At 40.7% G+C, this 19,912-nt stretch overlaps 1 protein-coding gene and 1 pseudogene across 3 annotated transcripts in view; one reads left to right on the top strand and one right to left on the bottom strand.

Annotated features, from left to right (window-relative positions):
- Nucleotides 1–19,912, bottom strand: part of SERINC5 (serine incorporator 5) — a 166,566-nt gene that overhangs the window by 30,754 nt on the left and 115,900 nt on the right. For all 3 annotated transcript variants that reach the window (XM_036225293.1, XM_036225292.1, XM_016118865.2), the window contains one exon: nucleotides 15,074–15,241. In XM_036225293.1, the coding sequence (XP_036081186.1) occupies nucleotides 15,074–15,157 (84 nt within the window). In that variant the 5' untranslated portion in view covers nucleotides 15,158–15,241. The remainder of the gene's footprint in view (nucleotides 1–15,073; nucleotides 15,242–19,912) is intronic.
- On the top strand, nucleotides 15,578–17,923 carry LOC118606668 (annotated as a pseudogene).

Raw genomic sequence — 19,912 nt, 5'->3', positions numbered from 1 at the left:
GGTAGGTTTGGCAGAGGGCAAAGAGTGGAACTAGATAGAAGAACAGATCAGGAGTTTGTTTTTAACAAGCAGATTTGGAGGCACCCTGGGTCATCCCTAAGTGGATGTCTGGCCTGGCAATGGCTTCAGATCTGCAAGTAGGACTAGACATAAGGACACACGAAGTAACCCCAAGCAGGTATTGAGAGAAGTCAGCAAATGCTTTCTGAAGATGTTTGAATTTTTAGCTGTGTTTTACCATGAATTAGCAAAGTCACAGGGTTAAAATTTTCAGATACTAAATAAAAGACTCCACACAAAGTCAATGTTTCAGAGCCTTTAGCTGGAAACAAAAGCTACACTCAATATGAATGGTGCCAGGAGGTAATGTTGCTTTAAATCTGTAAAAGCTATATTCAGGCTCCTTTCTCCCTCCCACCCCAAACCCACTTCTCTCCTCTCCTTCTAAAGTCCATCGCGAGGAGAATGCTAATGCCAGTCGGCCTCAGCTCCTACCCCATCAGCCTCTACAAATGCCCTTCCCTGTTGACTCCCAGAGGCCCTGAGGCTCATCGAAAGGTGTATCTGTGGCATGGAATATTTCATCCAAAATAAAAATAGGCAAGCAACCCCGCTCCAAATTCTAAGAACTGCTTTATGCTCTGTGGGTGACTTAGTCATTTATCCTTCAGTAAGTAGTGAATATTTTAAGGCAACCTCAAGTTTAACTAGTTGGAAGGATTTAGCAAGAGGAATTTCTTCTGATTAAATATTTGCTGTTCCAAGCGCCATCCAAATATTGGAAAAAGAAAACATAAATCACACACGGATTCCACACTGTGGGGTGCAGGCGATGGATCTGCTAGGGTGTCGCCTCTCAAATCTGGTTCTGGGCATCCAAGGACACTACATCTGTGTTAGTTCCTTGACCTAAGGGCAAGGGGTTTCCTCCCAACTGTCAAGGCAACCAAACTCAAAGTCACAAATTATCAGTAAGAATAAGCAGCTCACTTCAACCCTAACTCCCACCACTAACTTGGGCAAATTATATACCTTCCCTGAGCCTCAATGTCCCTATGTGTACAATGAAATAATACTGCTGGCTACCTTGTGAAGTTGTGCTGAAAAGTAAATTAGCTAATCCTTGTAAAGCACTACTACTGGCCATAGTTCCTAATCCACAGTAGCCATTAAGTAAATTTCCTTAATTCTAAAGTACTATCTTTTTTATTTAAAAAGCTTTTGGGGGAGGAAGTTAAGCACATTACATGAACCACTGACGGGATGATGCATTCTGATTTACATGGGAGAAATGAGCATCTTAAAACTCTGTAAATACTCCGTTCATTCTACCAAAGGCTATGTATTGAAAAATATAGCGTATCTTTTTCCTTTTCATAAGATGAATCCTTCCCTGGCGCATGAATATAAGAACTGAGTTCCAAATACTTATTTGTCTTTCGGAGACCTAATCACCACCCAGAAGAAAATATATCTGAACTCCCAAATCATGGAAGAAATGTTCAAAACATCAATGCCAGTGTTAAGCTCAAAAGGATGGGAACCAGAAGAAAATCCACATAGAAGAGATGCTAGCTATGCCCAAACAACTTCCATAGCAGGCAAATAATTATACAGAAACGATAGAAGAACTACAGAAAGTCCTAAGGGTCTAATCCTGGGCCAGAAGCCCAGGTGCTACAAACTCAGAAATAAAGTATAGACTTTTGGAATGGTTCTTACAGAAAAAGGAAAAGAGGAAGATGAGAATCATGTTCCTATAATCTCGAAGTCTTATTTGGGAGAGATGAGGAAATGGTATATTAACAAAGCTAATGATTCTTACATTTCATTTTATCAAACTTTTTAGGGCACTGGATGAGAATGAGATGCAAAGAAAGCTTTGGGCAGCTCACCATGAGTAACAGCATGAAAACTAGAAGAACTAGATCTTCGAGTACTGTTTAAAATCTCTTATGGGAAAATAAATTTCAAAACCAAGAGCTTTTCTTACTCTGCTTCTCCCCTCTCTGATATTCCACGTGTCCTCAAACTTTCTAAACAATTCATTTTTCTCTGTGGGGTAATTCCAGGGTCCACAACAACGATGTCTATCTGTTACCTACCAATGGACAGAAGCTATGAAATGGGGAATGCTAAAATCTGCTTTCATCCTCCCACAGACAGCCTCTATGCAACTAAGGCTCATTTCTCAGTAAGTTATTATCTTTGAGGCCCTTCGTAGGATGTGAGGACTATTTAGAAAACAGAAACAACTACCAGTACTTGCTTCTCTTTTGTTCGGGTTTCTAAACATTTTTACAAGAAAAGTTTATATCTGTCATTATTAAAAGCCACAAGAGGAACTAAAATTCCTGAGACTGGTTTTATTTGATCCTGCCACCTCTAAAATCAGGAACTTAATGCCCCAATTAATAACTCTTCAGAATCTCAAAAGCATGCTCACAGCTTCTTCACCACAAGCATTTCATCGGAGTCAAACAGCCACAAATATTATTAGACAGTCAGAAATCAGCTCTAATCAACTGTAAACATTATGATGGAATGAAAGGCTCTTGCATAGAAAAGGAATAGGGATCAGCTGATGTCAATCTCCATTTAGAAAATTAGGTAATATTGAAAGTGCAATGTACAAACAAAAACCATACCAATGACTGATCTTGAAGGAGATACGAGAGTTAATTTCATTGAAAACTTATGGAACTCTTCAATGAAGCAACAACAGTGGAGATTGGGAACCAAGGGATGGAAAGATTCAGTTTGCTGATTTGATGTGGCCTGTACGTAAAGGCAGAGGCACCCAGGGTTTGCAACCCTGGTGTCTATCTTGGCAGCTGACCCAATGGCAGACCAGTGGTGTCACGGGAATCACAGGGGAAGAGCAGTTTCAGGGTGTAGGTGCCTGTATCAAAGGGAAGTATGAACAGATGGTTAAGCAAACGTGTGGTGCTCCAGAGAGATAGGAAAACTAGAAGTAGAAATTCGGTATTGACCAGCGGAGAACACAAAGAGAGCACTCAATGAGAGTAAATAAACCTGGAGAGGAAGGAATGCAAGTGGAGAAGAGAGAGGGAGTCAGAGGTGAGCACAGCCCAGAACCCTGTGGAATGTTAACATTCCAAGGATGGAAGAATAAAAAGAACCCAAAGAAGAAACTGAAAAAGTACAGAACCAGAACGAGGTTGAAAGAGTGTCCTTCATGAAGCAGAGTGTGGTCTGCAATGTCAAATACTGCCAATGTAATGAGGACTGAGAAGAAACATTGAATTTGACAGCAGGGAGTCATTTTGGACATTGATCAGAATATTCTCTAGAGCTAAGAAGAAAGCTGGACTGCAGATGGCTAATGACATGGTCAGGGGTTTGGGGTATGGGTCAGGAAGTGACCTTCTGGGTCAGGAAGTGGGTCTTTTACCTGTGCTTTCCAGAAATCTAGCTAGAAAAGTAAGGGTCCAAGGACCATTCCTAAATTTTATTTATTTGCAATTATATAAGGAATACATAACTATATTCTTGTTGCCAAAGAAAATGTAAATTACAATAAAGATACAGAAAACAGAATCTCCTGACCATTACTAGCCCAATTGTAACTTGACTGCTTCCCAGAGGTTAACAGTGTTGCAGTTGCATGAATATCCTTCTAGACCCTTAGCTGTTATTCTACACTGTCTTGCAGATTGTTGCCTATTCAACACATAAATCTATTTGCATCCTTTTTAACTACTACATAGAATTCCACAGTCTAAGCCAATCACTGTTTAGTTTCTGCTACCCAACTGGCAGGCTTTTAGGTTGTTTCTGATTTTTCCGCTATTATAAATAATGCACAATGGGTTTTGTCTGCATTGTTTGTATCTCTCTGTGTAGGGGGCCATGACAAGTCTCCAAAGAAGGTGCCGCCACCTTGGCATGTAGATTATTTAAGGTCGAAAACAATCGAAGTCCAACAAACTCAGAAGAGATTTTTTTTTTTTTAACCTTCCCCTTACCTGCCTAAAGGAATTCAGGTAGAAAAACCTTCTTAAAGGAAGGGAGCTGTTCATGTTAGCATATGAATTAGGTGTGGTAGAGAGGATCCAAAGAAGTCAGTTAGATTCCCTTCTGTGTCTATTGTTTTTAGGTACCCCTGGCAAGGCAAGGATTTGTTTACCATATGTTTGCTGTATCCATAAAACTGCTCTACTTCATAGATATTTCAAGCACTTTCATGGTTAATTTTAACTATTTTTACCTTCAGTGGGACATGGGAATCTAATACCCTGCCCCCACGAAGTATTGGCCTCTACCTATAATCTCATGATTCTAAGAGGCCCTAGTTACTTGTTCTCCAATTCTAGTACTGAGGTCCAGGACATGTCAGACATTTAAGTTTCTGGCTCAGCATCTTTCCCATTTTACCAACTACTGGACCCGGATTTGGGGAATCCCTAACAGGAAGAGAATAAGGGTACACACATACTCATTTCTTCATCTCCACTTCTTCCCAACCATCAAATTGCTTGATTTGGCTACGTAAAAAAAAAAAAAAAAGAAAAAGAAAAAAAATACTAATTATCTTTACCTGTGAATGATTTACCACATATTTCTAAAGGCCATACAGAATAAGATATATATACTGTCAAACATGTCACGCTAAATTTATTGTTACATTATTCTTGCGTAATCGACCCAGCATGTGGTTCACAGTCACAGCAACTTAAGCAAGTATTCTGGTATCCTCAGCACAAAGTTTGGGTCACTTGAATTCCCCTTCAGAGAGAAGGGGAGAATTCAACTGCATGTGACATGCAGAGAGCCACGGGTCTAACACAGGAGTCAGCAAATAGCCCGTGGGTCAAATCTAGATAGCTCCTATTTATGTGAATAAAGTTTTATTGGAACACAGCCACGCTCATTTGCTGGCATATTGTTTTGGCTGCTTTTACTCTACAATGGCAGAGTTGAGTAGTTGCTAGAGACCACATGGCCCTCAAAGCCAAAAATGTTTTCTAGCTGGCTCTTTACAGGGAAAGTTCACCCATCCCTGTACCAGCAGGAGGAATAGCTCCAAAGTTGTGAAAAACTGCTCAAGTATAAATTAACATCTCAAAGGCAAATGGCAACTGGTGATAACTTATTTTTATAAATCAAAAGCCAAAGGAGCAGCAGACAGCACTGCAGCTCATTCTGACATCTGAGTGTCTCTGTGCTCGGCCTTGCCTTCTCGCCTCCACTTAGACTCTTTCCCTTCTCCACAGGGCTCACCGCTGTCCCAAAATGGAACTCGTCCTTTAAATGAATACAACTGTGCATCTTCCAGATGTTATTTTTAGAGCAGCAAATTAAGTATTTTAATTTCTCTGCATGCAAAAAGTTTTCTGGAGGGGTGGTAGAGGGAATGGAGGAGGACATGCCTGTGGGTGCCAATGGCATGTAGAAGCCCTCAATAGCTCTAACAGGGAAAAAATAAAACCTCTGCATCTGTTATGCAAACACAGCATGTGGAACCAAAAATAAAACCCACACTGATGAAAGCCGGCATGTCAAAAGATAATTTTAGACTTATTTTAAGACTGTAGAAACAGCCTCGCCAAAATTTAAAAACCACACCCTCAAAATAACCAATCCCCTTGTGATTAAGCTCAGCCCTGCTTTAAAGGGGTTGATTCCCTTTTACCTCCTACCTCACCTCAAATCCCAATCTCCAAGAATGAAAGAGAGAAAACATTCTGGAGTTCTAATGCAGCCCAAAGGTCAAAAAAAGTGACAGTTAAGTTGACTTCACCAGCTCTTATAGTCCCTAATGAAGTTCACATATCTTTAAGCTTTCAAACACAACTATGGGCACACCCAGTCTAGGGCTGGGGGATCCTTCTGCATATATTTACCAAACTGGTCTCTTTTTCCCCTACTTGAGGTCCAGTTCTCTAAGGACAATGACTGTATGTTACTTACACCCACATCTCTGTTGTCAATACAAAAGTAGGGTCTGTTTGCCTGGCGCACAGACAGCCAAATAAACTAACACCAGGTTGCAGTAAAAGGAAAGAGCATATATTTCAAAGGTACTGATGGAAAGAGAATGGGGCAGCTGATGCTCAAAGACCCAAGTTCACCAATGGTATGCAAACAGGGTCTTTTAAGGGCAAGAGTCAGGAGTAAGGGGTTCAGGGTCGTGGGCTGTATTATTGGTCAGCTATGATGTAAGGTTCCATGATTTTAATCCATTTCCCATTTGCCCTGAGAATACCAACCAGTGGTGCTCGCGGCTGCATCATTAACCCCGATGTGACTCGCAGATCACAGTCCTAACCGTACCCCCCAAAGTTTGCCACAAAGTATCTTGCTTATTATTATTATTGCATCGTTCTAATATATTGATAATCTTTGGGGAAAAAATGACATCATTCTATTTATAGCATTCTCTTTTTAGTACTGGTATTTCCATTTACAAAATATAGTAATTCTCAATATCTGAAAGTGTCAAATCCTAGGAAACATAGCATTCCTATGCATGATGTTAAATTAACGCTGGCAGCAAGCTGCACTTTTTTTCCTAGACAGGAAAAGAGTAAATCTGATTTATTTCTCCTCTGGCTCATCCTGTTTGGGGTCTCCATTACTGCGGCCAATGGGTCTTCCTGTTTCCAAACAAACCAGAGTTCCGTAGCCCATCTTGAGATTGTGAGTGAGTGATAGCACTTTAAGAGCAGAACAAAAGATCTACCCTCTTGGGCTTAACAAGCTACATTCTTTCCTTATGTCAAGCAATATATTGCCTGAACTCTGTTTTACAGGTAGATCTTCAGGTTCCGGGACGTGGCTGTATTTGCTCCTAATCTTTAAACAGAAATCATGACAGCCAGCTGTGAGGCAAAAGGTATTCTTCCTCTCATGTTTTAAGTTTTTCTAGCTGGGCTAATAATCAAACAACAGAGCCAGATTAACAGGAGAAAGTGTACAAAGTCTATTACATGAATGCATATTTGGAGGCCATAAGAACAGAGGCCCAAAGAAGTATTGGGTAGCTAAAGTTTATATGCCATTTCTAAGCTAAGAAGTCGGGGCTGTGATTTGAGACTTCAAAGGATAGGAAAGCATGGAGTTGGAAAAGCAAATGTTTGGCAAACAAATGTCTGCTTGTATCTCCCTCCTGGAGCAGATATCCATTTAAATTCTGTCTAGGCAGTCTGGTGAAGGTCAAAGGTTTTTTTCTGAGTCTTTTGTTTTCCCATAACCAGCTTTAAATCTATATAGGAAAGGCATAACTGGGGGCTGGCAAACTCTGCTTCCCTTCGCAGGGGAGCTATGGCTCATAAGAAGGATAATTTAACAAGCTTGACTAAAAGCTAATTCAAGTAATCTTTTATGATTTGCTATCGATTTCATCCCCAGCACCTCACAGGGTACTTGGTACCTAAGAAGAAAGGAAGAAAGGAAGGAGAGAGGGTGGAGGGGGTTACCTAAGAAGGAAGGAAGGAAAAGAGGAGAGAGGGATTACATGGCTTAAAAGATTTTTTTAAACATGAACTCAGATTACAGTTTAACCAAGTAACACAATCACCTACTTTTGATTGAACTTTAGAGTAGAACTCTAAAGTATCAAGACTCAATTATTCACAATATCTGTTTCCTGCTCCCAAACTTTCTAAGGCTACTGTCTCTTACTTGGTTGTGTGTTGTGCCATTTGTCTGTTCCCTTTGGCCCCATGTTTATAACAACAGAACTGTTCATTTCCAACTGTAAGCTACTGTCTGTCCTACTTATCTGCAAAATGTTCCAAGACCCCATCTGTGGACAGTTGCTTAACAGATAGATGCTTTTGATGATAACAGAAAAAGGGTTTAGGAAAACTTCAGTTCTCACATCTCATCATTTTCCCCCTCCCACAGCCAGCACAATCCTGAAACTGAGATACTGTAAAGGTCTGATTCCCACTCCAAGCTTCTGGGTAATGGATCCTGCAGACCAAGGACAATGACTATTGTTTCTCATTTTCTGGCTCCTGGGAAGCTCATTATTGCTGGACAAGGATCAAACCTCTTTGTCTTTGGTTCAGACTCAAAAAAAAAGACTCTCAGCGGGATACCCATTAGTTCAAATCACTGCCTGTAGTACAAAACTATTTCCCACCATCGTTTCCCAGCATTCACTTGTGTATGGAGGGCGAGGCCCCAGCAATGCGAGGAGCCAGGGATGGGAGGGTTGCTGGGACTCTGTTTTCTCCCACAGGGTGTTATGTCTGGATGGAATTTAGACCAAAGATAAAACTGTTTGGAAACCTGGGAGGATCTAAAAGGTGGAAGCTCAGTATTAGCTCCCCACAGACAAACTCTGATTAAGCCGCAATGAGAATTTCTCTCCATATTCTACAAAGGCCTTGAGGTTTGATGGTCCAAACCTACTTTTAATCTCAAAGGTACTCACTGATACACTTTACATTTGACCTATGTGAGGTGCCAAAGTACAACAAACTCAGCTGCTCTTCACTAAAAGAACCTTTGAAAAGCATTTCATTCTAGACGAATTTTTTAAATGCTCCAAAATCAAAGAACTGAATCAGACACACACGCGTGCGCACGCACTAATTTGACAATTGCTCTAACACAATAACTAAAACAGCAGCTAAGAACGGAGAGTTCTACTCTAGAGTTCAAAGCTTCATATCGAAGCTTGAGGTTAGGTCTCAGGTACACAGTTCTCTTAACATTCGACCAGTAAACACCAAAATTAAAACTAGCGCCCAGTCTTTCCAGCTTTAGCATAAATACCTGCCATTCTATGCTGGGACAAACTGCATGGTGTTTCAGAAAAAAATGGATTATGTTTTCATTAGTGATGTTTGTTTACTTTGAAAAGGTGGTTACACCAAACACAACCTGAAGGCAGTTTCTATTTTACATGCAAAGCCTCTGAGTAAATAAACACTATATTTGCAGTTGCCCCTATTTGCTGGTCCCTTGAGCCTAGCTTTTGGCTTTCATAATGGGAAGGGGGCAGACGAGGATTTGCTAAGAAAGCTGCTAAAGGCCCAAGGTGGCATTATTTCCAGAAGAAAGACTTCTCTCTCACTAGTGGCTCCAGAAAAAAGATTAATAATCAGGAGGAAGGATAAATGTGCTAAGCCTTTCCCTGTTACTTGCACGAACGTCTACACAACAGCCAAATTTAAGTCACACGGGCAGGAAAGGCATTGGCCAGACAGCCAGGCAGCCAGGCAGCCAGCAGTCCTGGAGATGCCAGTTCCACTTCTGCCTAGTGTCACAGCCTTAGACAAACCACTTCCTTCCCTTGGCCACATTCTCACCTGTCAATGAGGGGGTTGAATCGAATTATGACTTAAGGTTCTTCCACTGTAAAAAAAATTCTAACATTTTACTCAAATTATACCCTAAAAGAGATCATTATTTTCTCTTCTTAACACTGCATATTTGCTATCTCTTCACAGCACGGAACACTTAGCATAAATGTGAGCTGCATTCTTTTTTCTGTTTTTTATCTCTTTAACTAGATCCTTTAACTAGTAACTTTGTTTAATGTATTTTTTAATACCCTGTAACTAGCACAGGGAAATAAAGTATTTCTCACAAATAATACTTGCTCTAATGCAGATGTATATATAGAAAACTAATGCCAGAAATGAAAAAGCCCGAAAATGAAAAAATCAGAGGGCGATGTTTATGGCTCAGGCAGAGAGATGAGCACTTTGTTCTGAGTGACGGATAAGAAGATATCACCCTGGCCTTGGGATCAGACTGGCTACAAAGAATCCTTCTTTATTTTACTTTCATCTACTTCCACATAAACTTATATTAATACTACTAATATGCGTGAACTTCCAATCACTGCATCTCCTTTCTCCTTCTGTTGAAGACAATAAACAGTGAAAAATATACAGACCAAAAAAAAAGTTTATATATCATCCCTAGGGAATGTATTATGACTGGATTTTCTGAATGGAGAAAAATCTTTTAAGAGCCTCCTGCTTACCTAAATCCACAGTTAGCAGCCTCAACATCCAATCCTTTTCCCTTCCCTGGAGAATTTTGGATTTTATGATAAATGTAGAGAGTGTGATTAGAATATGTATTTAAAAGGGGGGGAATTGGGGAGTGATGACTGAAACTTGGGGACTATGGAGCCTGGTTTAGGTCCAAGTCAGTATCCCACCTCCACCTGACATCAGTCCTGAAATTGAGTGCAAGCCTAGTGGACCACAGTGATCAGGACGACTTCTAGTTACTTGCATAAAAATACCAAATTCCAGCACACAAAGGGGTGGACTAGTTATGCTCGAGAAGAGCTTCTCAGGTCTTGGCCTGGGGCTATGCATGTAGATTTGCAAAGATCCTTCAGCACACTCAGCAGCTTCCAAACTGCCCACCCTAATGGGTGAGGTAAGAGCCCTCTGTCCTCTTTGATATTTACAGACCTTTCAGAAACTTGTGAACTCAAAGGATTTAAGTTATTTCAGGAGTTCCAAATCCAAATGCCCTTCTTCTCCGGCAAGAAGAAAAGGGAAAATGTGTGAGAGATGCTGGAAGGAAACGTCCAGGGATGGGGCCTATGGTGAGCTTTAGCACACTAGCCTTTCTAAAGGCAAGAAAATTTAAATTAAAATTAAAAAAAAAAATCTTCTGCCCCAACAAGAGCCTGTAGGCCATTTTACAACACCTAGGCTAGGAGAGTTCAGGCTCATCTGAAATCTCCGGGCATGGCACTGGCTAATGGGTGGGGCGCGAGCCAGGCTCTGAACACCGGACTGCTGACTTTTATCAAGTCCAGGAAGAGAATGGAAATCAGGAGCTGCTTTTAAGATGGAGGAAACTGCAGCCATGAGTCCCCTTCTGTCCAGATCCTGTTAGGTTTTGCCCAATGTTCCTTTGAAGGCCCACACCACCGTGCAATATTATCACCCTGTGCTTAACAGAACCAGAAAGATCTTTCATCCAGGGTGAGGGTAACCATCACAAGAGTACAGTTTCTGCATAACTACTCACTCAAAGGAAAACTGACCCAAATCTGGCAGCAGAGAATAACGTGTAAAGTAAAACATGTTTCTTAAAATGAGCAAGATTACAAACAAAACATTTCTAAAACAAATGGGGGAACAAAAAGAGACCGCTATCAAAATAAACATTTTTAGTTGCCTCTCCTCTAGATACAAGAATAATTCTTCAAAATTTAAATTTAAAACAAACATATAACACACAAAAAAACAGTCTTCCAATATGGAAGATGTGTTTGGGTTCAGGGGGTGGGGGCAAAGATTCAGCCATCTCAGGCACTACTCACGACCCATCTCGATGAAGCAGAACAGCCCAAGAACCAAGTGGATAGAGAAAACGGATCTAAGATGCCAGGTCAGGAACATGTAAAGCTCTTCCCACCGTGGCCTGGCGTACTGAGCTCAGCTCGCAGGGAATAAGGCCTGAGGGCCACATGAGTCACGTGTCCTCCCTTCTCCAAGGCAGGGTTGGTTTTAGAGACCCCTCATCCACAGAAAACAAGAGAACCTTCCTTTCTCCTCCCTCCCAAAATGCCCGTATAGCCTCCCTGGGTACCCGAACTTCAAAGTGTCATCATTTCCCTCCAAACCTAGACATTACATCTTGATTTAGTGATGCAGATCAGGAGGCTTAAATCTCTCACCTTTTTTTTCCTTGGCATTCTACATTCTAAAATGGATTTTTAATTCCCCAGGCATCAAATATCTCAAGACTATACCTGCCTGAATTACATGGTTGCTGACAAAAATGATTTGCAATAAAATGGCTCCTACACATTTTGAGATGGGAAAAATACTCCAGGAGGAGACAAAAATCACCATAGTAGAGCTTTCGATCACCATAGTAGAGCTTTCTCTGAGCCAAAGTTCTCATGGGAAAGAGGTGTCACTAGTAAAAAGAAGCAGGACAAAGTTTGGCAGATCAGCTCCTTGTAGTTCCTTCTCACTCAAAGTTAAACACAGGGTGCATTCTGAAACCAAGGCAAACTTAAAATAAGTGAAAAGGGAGCTGCCTTCATGGTCTTAACCCACATACCAAAGGCCCACGTGTCTCTGGACAGAGCTCCCATCCATTGCACATGAATGCTGGGTGGAAGGCAATTACACACTCCCGTCCAGGGCACTACAAGTATACACGCTTTCTCCTCCTCCGATCACAACCTCAAACATTTCCACAGGCCAACAATGAGGGGGTGAGGACTGCAGCAGAAGCCCAGTGTGTATCCCCACAAGGGGACCTTTCAACACCCACCTCCAAGCACCGCCTGAGGATGAGGTCAGCATCTATTCTATAGGCCATGAAACAAGCTGACTTTGTGACCAGATGGCTGGCCCCCTATGAGGCCCTAAAGATGGAAAAGGATTGATTTCACCCACAGGGACTTCATTCCCTATGCAGGAAGCCCAGCCAAACCATTTTTAAATAAGTACATTCAGGGAACAGACATAGAAACGTTTCTAAGAGTCTCTGTGAGGCTCCCATTTATGAGAGCCCCTTCCCCTCTCTCCCTTCCTTTGCTCTGACGTCAAATCATACTGCACACACTCCACTGCTGGGTTCGCCTCTTAAATATGTGTTTCTACAACAGCCTCCTATTCAAGAATCTATCATGGCTTTCCATTTGCCATCAGACCATCGTCAAATGAGTCACAGCACTGAAATTCCTGTGAGATTCAGTCATTTCACCTACTCACATCTCAAGTCTACTCTCTGTCCTTCTACATATGCCTTGTTCTTGTTCGTTTTTCTTCTGTCTACACAGCCTAGTCACTAAGAACACATTCAGCCTGGGTTCGAACCCCAACTCCATCACTTAGAGCTGGAGACTTAATGTCTCAGGCTTCTCATCAGTAGAGAAGGGATAATGACAGTACCTACTGCTTAGATGAGTAGAGCAGTGATGATCTGAGATGATACTGGTAAAGGTTCCGAATAAAACCTGGCACCTGGTATCACCCAGTAAATATTATTAAAATACTTATTATTATCCCACAAGTCACTCCTTTCATGAAAGCTTCCCTAGCAACACCAGTCAACACCTTCTGTTTCTTAAATGTTCTACAAATAGCCAGAAAACATAGATACTGGCAGGAGATTTTAGGGACTGTTTCATGGGGCAGGTTACTTGGATGCTAATCAAATGTTTAAATTATTATGAAAATTGTATCCTAAAATATATACCTGTGGCTCCCAAATTATCTCTACTTCCAATAACAATGTTTCTGAAGGATTTACCACTAAGAGATACCACATATTTGTATAGTTTCAAATTTTCTTTCTTGGATCCAAAGCTTAATTCTACCAAGACTGAAAACTTAAGAGCGGAGATCATATCATAGACATCTGGTCCACCCTGAGAGTTCCTACCACAGTACCACAGGCGCCCCAAAGCCAATGCTTGTTGGATTTAAAAAAAGAACATTAAGTTACTTGAAAAACAAAGGTAGTAAGTGGGAGATTAAATGGACCTCCAGAATAAGAGTTAAAACTACCCTTTAAGTATTGCTCCTCTCAAACTTCTTGTCACAAATGTACAAGATTAAACCATGGCAAAAGGGAGAGAATCAGGAGCAGACACCACCAAGACAGAGTGAAATTCAGTGTAGACTACAAATGAGGAAGCCTCAGTTCTTGGTCTCTCTGCCTTCAAACTTCCACAGCACTTTGTGTATCCTCTCATATGACGCTTATTAATTTCTACCTGTTTTATGCCTCAGAAGACATTGTATCTCATCTTCCAGATTATCAGGTCCGTTTCTCACAAGTTCAAATGCCCTGTAGCTTCCACTACAGTGCCTTACTGAGTAGAGATCCACTGTTAAAAGCAATCAGAAGAAAATCTTAATTTTACAAGTTTTGACAGTAGTTCTGGTATATTCCAGACCACACAACCACAATTATAAAAGCATTACTCAACAGAAAACTCCGAAGGGCCTACTTTAACTAATGGATGAGAACATGTCAATGCTTTTAAGAAAATGGTTGCTTTGAAGCACTTGAGTGTATATAAAATAACATGTAGTTTTAGCATAAGCTTGGAGAGAACAAACAATTCCTCAGAGTTGCTCCTGGGATGCCATCTCCACTGTGGAGGGGTTCCATGAGTACTGGGCAGTAGGTCTACAAGAGCAGATGAGGTTTGCCCAGCTAGCCTTTTCTCTCCTCCTTTTCCATGGATGAAAGCTGCCCCTGGGAGCACACCTGCTACTCTTCCCCACACACTGTGCCCCTGCAGAGGAAGCCCCTGGGGTGGGCCTCCCAGGTGAGTTAGTCTGATTCGTTTTGGGTTCAGCAGTAGGATGCCCGCTTCCTTGCAGATACGAGCCACATTAGCTCTACAAGGGATAAAGGTGATGTTGGTAGCTACTTGCTGACATTGTAGCCTTTTTTTCTTTTTTTTTTTGGTCAATTTGTTCAGAACTTGGGAGGGTAAAGATGCTGTTATTTACTAGACTCCCTCAAAATCCCAACATACTCCCTCCTGGTAATCTGGCTGATTAAGAGGCTATTAAAGGCAATTCCAGGAAAAGGTCCTATACGTGTCTCTGCATCACATACCAGGCCTACCTCTGTGTACAATGCCCAAGAAATGGCTATAAATCCATCCTTCGTCCCTGGAGATACCCAACCCACAAGTGACAGACCCAGAACAATAAAAATCACCCTGTAGCCCACACCTCATTATCTGTGGGATTATCATAAATTTTATCACACTTCCCATGAAAGCCAAATTAAGTGTTTTTAATAGCTACTACTTGAGATACTGGCAGCCATCCTTAGAACAAGAGAAAAATAAAAGTCCACAAGAAAAGACATATATCTCATCAGGAACAGCTATAAACAAGGCTAAGACAAAACACGCAGTCCTCTCCAAAAAAAGCATCAGATTGCATCTGTATTACTACTAAAGATAAAGATATTGAATGTTCTTCTGCTTGGCAGAAATGAAGAGGCTTCCCAGAAGGTTCAAAGAGCGAGTGTACCTAAAGTGACAATTCAGGGGTGGGCCCATCCCTAAACTGGATATTTCCCATACACTGCATCAACCATCAGAAATGGGAAAATGGAAAAGTGGCAGACTTACGTGTTCTTTCATCTCATTAGCTACGGTCTGTGACATCATCATGCAGCAGAGGACAGAGACGAGAATGAAGTAGAGTGCGTACATGAAGCGGGTGCTCCGGGACTGTCGGATCTTGGGGCAGCAGCCACAGCAGAGGGAGCAGCCAGCAGACCCACAGCAACAGGCCAACTAGGAAAAGAACACAAAACATCCTCTTAAACCGCTGCTTTACAAACCTATTAACGCCTGATCTTTCAGGCTACCATTCTACCGAGCCATCCTAACCATGGAACATGCAGAAATGGTTTAATGTGTTAACAAAGCTTTCACCAAAATTGGTCTAATATTGTCTTTAATGAAATTATCCGGCTTGGGAGATGTTAGATAATTTAATAGAAAAGGCACAATTCACCTGAAGCATTATAATCATTACTCTTCTTAGGCAAAACAAAGATTTTTCAGATCAGCTAAGAGCAAGAGACAATGCTAAGAACTAGAAAAAGGCCAAAGTGAGGTGAGGAGAACATGAAAAACAGGAAGTCAAGCCCAAGTAAGGGACCTGTCAAAATCCATGAGCCAAAGAATGAATTGTACGAACACCTAGGAACATGTAGTGATGTAAAGGCTACAGATGCTTGCATCCATCCTCCTCTGCAGGAAGTAATGGGAGCATCTAATTTGAAGCTCAAAAGCAATAGGCGCCTCTTACACAGGCATTATTTACCACAGCTTCATGCCCTTAACGGTAGATTTTTAGGCCAATGAGTGAGGCATGGGCACAGAGGAGCAGAGAGCTCCCACTGTACCACTAATGAATGGTACACACATCTTTTCTTTGGGGAAGCTAGCTCCTTTTTATCTTTGATTGGGCTTCATTGGTCAATACAACTAGACATAACTTGGGAATATTAAATAAAATAGGAATTAAGTTTTTGGTTTGGGGTCTGGTATTTTTTCTTTTTAAAGACTTTTTAAAAAGTGGTTTTAGGTTCACAATAAAATTGAGACAGCGGCACAGAGATTTCCCACGTACCCCTTACTCCCACACATGCACGGCCTCCCCCATTATCGGTATCACTCACTGGAATGGTACACTTTTTTAGCACAGAAAATCACAATCATCCAAAGACCATGGTTTACCTAAGAACTCACTATATATTCACTGTTTTTGGACAAATGTATAATGACATATATCCATCATTATAACATCATACAGAGTATCTCCACTGCCCTAAAAGGAAACTAGATCTTTATTAAAGCACTGAGCAATAGATTATAGAGTTGTTAAAAGCTCAAGCTCAAAGTTACCAGTACCTGGGGTTGGGGCTTGGGCCTGCCACCTTCTAGCTCTGACCCATGAGCAAATTACTAACTCTTTTAAGACTCCTCATTTATAAAGAAGGGGTGATAACAATATTTATGTTGTGGTCTCTTGGATGACCTAATCTGCCACACCCAGTGTTAGGGAGAGATTTCTGTTTAGCAATAGGGAATTCTACAAAAGAGATTCCCATAAACTGCAAATATCAAAGAACCCTACATGCATTATACTACGGCCTATATAAAACCTACAACCTAACAATTCACTTTTCATAATAATTTCGAAGGAATTTCAAGATGCTTCAAAACAAGCATCAATTAGAATGCCACACTATAAACATCACTTACAATGAGAAGAGATCATAGGTATACAGGTATAAGACAACAAGTTGCCATCATAAAGGTGTTAGGTATGACAGATCTTGGAAACGTAGTCATCTTCTTGCTTCATAAGTACAGGCCACCGCTTTGTCCAATAAGTCATTCTACTTGGCATAAGCTAACAGATCACATAAGTGGGATCCTAACACTACTGCTTGTGTCATGTCATTATGGGTCACCTTCCTTTACAATTCACTCATTCATATTTTCTATCCCCGATTCTACCAACCTCTTTCCACTGACATGCCCAAATTCCTTTCTCTCTGGGCCCTGCCTCCCTCCTCCTCAGCCTTCCAAATTCTTTCCCAACTGCCTCCTTCATTTGTTGTTAATGCTTTAGTTCTATGATAACTAGTCTAACTGTATTTCAAATTCAAATGTGATAAACAAAATATCCTATGTAGGAAAAGAAATACAGATAGAACTTTCCCACAGCAGAATCGACATTTAAACTTGCTATCTCCACAGAAGATAAAAATTAACAGATACATATATAACACGAGCCTAACTGGTCTTTTAAAGACAGACAAACAGGCTCGGCTGCTCAGACCCGCTGCTGTGAAGATGCTCAGCAGACTCGTGCAGGCGGCTGCCTACCCTGCATCCCCACGACCGCCACCGTGGATGGCCTGAGGAGTGAAAGTTGCTGATGAAGTACAGCATTTTTAATGAAAGTATGGAAGTTTTCCACACAAGAAAAAAAAAAAGATCAAGAAAAGAAAGAAGCTGTTATTTTTTGTCTCTGCAGACAAAAAGTGCATCACTGTAGAAGAAGGCAAAGAGGTCTTGGTTGCAGATTTTGGTATAATCATAACTAATCCTTTCAAGCATTTTGTGGAAATGGTTCCCAAGAAAGGCTGTTGCTATGCTTTATATGATGCAAGCTATGAAATTAAGGAATCCAGAAAGGAGGAGTTAATGGGTTTTTTGTTGTTGTTGCCACCAGAGCTAGCACCTCTGAGAATACGATCTATGCGAGATCCAAAGATGCAATCAAAAAGAAATGTCAAAGTATAAAACACTAATGTCAAGCAAATGGGCTAGAAGACTTCAATCAAGCTTGTACTGCTGAAAAGCTAGGTCGATCCTTAATTGTAGCTTTTGAAAGATGCCCCATGTAGATCATCATCCAGTGCCACAAGTCAAAAGTTTTCGAGTTTAATGCTGTCTTCTTTCTATATAAGTAATGCAAATGTGTTTAGGCCAGGGCCTTACCTAGGGGAAGGCTGTCTTGTCACCTGTTAAACTAAATATCCTATAAACATGTGCAAACAGCCTTAAATAAATCTAAAATCTAAAGTTTTATTATTGTGAAAATAAATTCTTATTGGCCAAATGCCTGTTTTGATGAGTTGGCTTGTAAATATTTTTGCTAAGCTCATGATTTTTAATAATGCAGTTCACAAAACAGTACAAGGTCATATGAAGAAAATTATTGCATCTTTGTTAAGATAGGCAATTACTTTCTTTAGCTTAGAGAATTGGTTGTAATCTGGTTATAATTTTGGCCCAAATTCTGTATTCTCTCCTGAACTAAACTGAATAATGAAAAACAATTCTCACAACATGAAATAACACTAATTAATATACTAACTACAGTAAGATTAAATCAGGAAGTCTTTTAATTCTACCAGATGCGCAATGGAAACTGTCTCAGAATTGGGAACACTTATAATCAGTGCTGATCTTGCAAAGCACTATTATTTCAAAAGCATTGGAATACAGGAAGCAACTCTCTGCACCTGGGGTGAGCTCTCCACTTACTAGTTGAGGGGCTGTTCTGGCAGTGACCTTGCATCTTGAGAATCATGTTGTGTCCTTGTGCAATATCTTGTAATAACCAATTATAATACAAATTAGGGCTCCATTGTAATATACTTTGTTCTGAAAATGATGAAACAGTATACTGATAAGCTGGGACACCTGTGATATCTTTGTGTCTCTTTCAGAACTTTGTTGCTTCTGGTACATAAAGTGTGGAAGAATATTATGCTTCCTCTGGGGCCTGGAAGAAGGTCTTAATTTCCTAGAGTGATCTGTCAACTTTATGTGAAATGGGGAGCGGGTATGACAGATGATGACACCCACAGGAAAGCCACGACCTGATGACCCTTGGAAGTGACTGTCTTCAATATAACAGGAGTAACACTCTGAACAATATAGAGATGCACGATTGAACTCAGAACTAGTTGTATTGGCCTTATATAATAAAAGCAGCATTTTCAACTTAAAGACAAACAAGGGACAGAGGCATGTGAATATGGAAAATGTAAAAAGAAAATCACATTGGTTTAATCCTATTGTATCATTAAAGTCTTGCGGCACTCTACGGATCTGACTTGTCAAACTTCCTTACGTTCACTTTCTCTATATATAAAATGCGATGGTATGAGGTAACAGACAGACAGACAGATGATGTATATATACAGACATGCCTGATATTGAAATTCAATTGTCTTTTTCTACTAGCCTGAAAATTATTTATCAACGCAAACTATGCCAATACCCAAGGGATCAAGTGCATTATCTTTAGCTAAATAAACACTGATATATACATCAAGTAGAAATTCAGAACAGCATCCATAATATAAATGTTATATTAGCATCTAGGGAAATCTTACAGCCCTACTGACTTCCTACTTCATTCTGGAAAAGCAAAATTTAGAAAAAAATGGGTTCTCATTCCGCACCTGCCACTTTCAGCTTTATTACTCTGAGCATGCCACTCCCCTGATCCTCACCTTCAAAACTGGAAAAATCAATTTCTGGCCAGCCTAACTTCCAGGGCTGTCACAAACTTGAAGAGAAGTGCCAGTATCTTGTCACCCCTGGCTCAAGAGAGACAAAACCTTTTATCGAACAAGTCAGGGTATAAAAAACAAATGTAGAATGTACAACACCAAGAGTAAACCCTCATCTAAGTTACGGACTTTCGATAATACTGATCTGTCACTACAGGTTCTTCAATTGTACCACTTTAGTGAAGGAGGACTTTAATGAGGGAGGCCTGTGCACGCGTGGGGCAGAGAGTGTATGAGAAATCTCTATACCTTCCTTTCAATCTTTCTGTGAACCTAAAACTGCTCTAAAAAAATGAAGTCTGTTAAAAAACACCAATAGAGAAATGAACAAAACAGTGCCCATCAATGGCCCAAGAAA

Source organism: Rousettus aegyptiacus, unplaced genomic scaffold, assembly GCF_014176215.1.
Source record: "Rousettus aegyptiacus isolate mRouAeg1 unplaced genomic scaffold, mRouAeg1.p scaffold_m13_p_8, whole genome shotgun sequence".
NCBI classification, from domain to species: Eukaryota; Metazoa; Chordata; class Mammalia; order Chiroptera; family Pteropodidae; genus Rousettus; species Rousettus aegyptiacus.
Note: the sequence above shows the minus strand (reverse complement) of the source record. Positions and strands in the feature narration are given on the sequence as shown.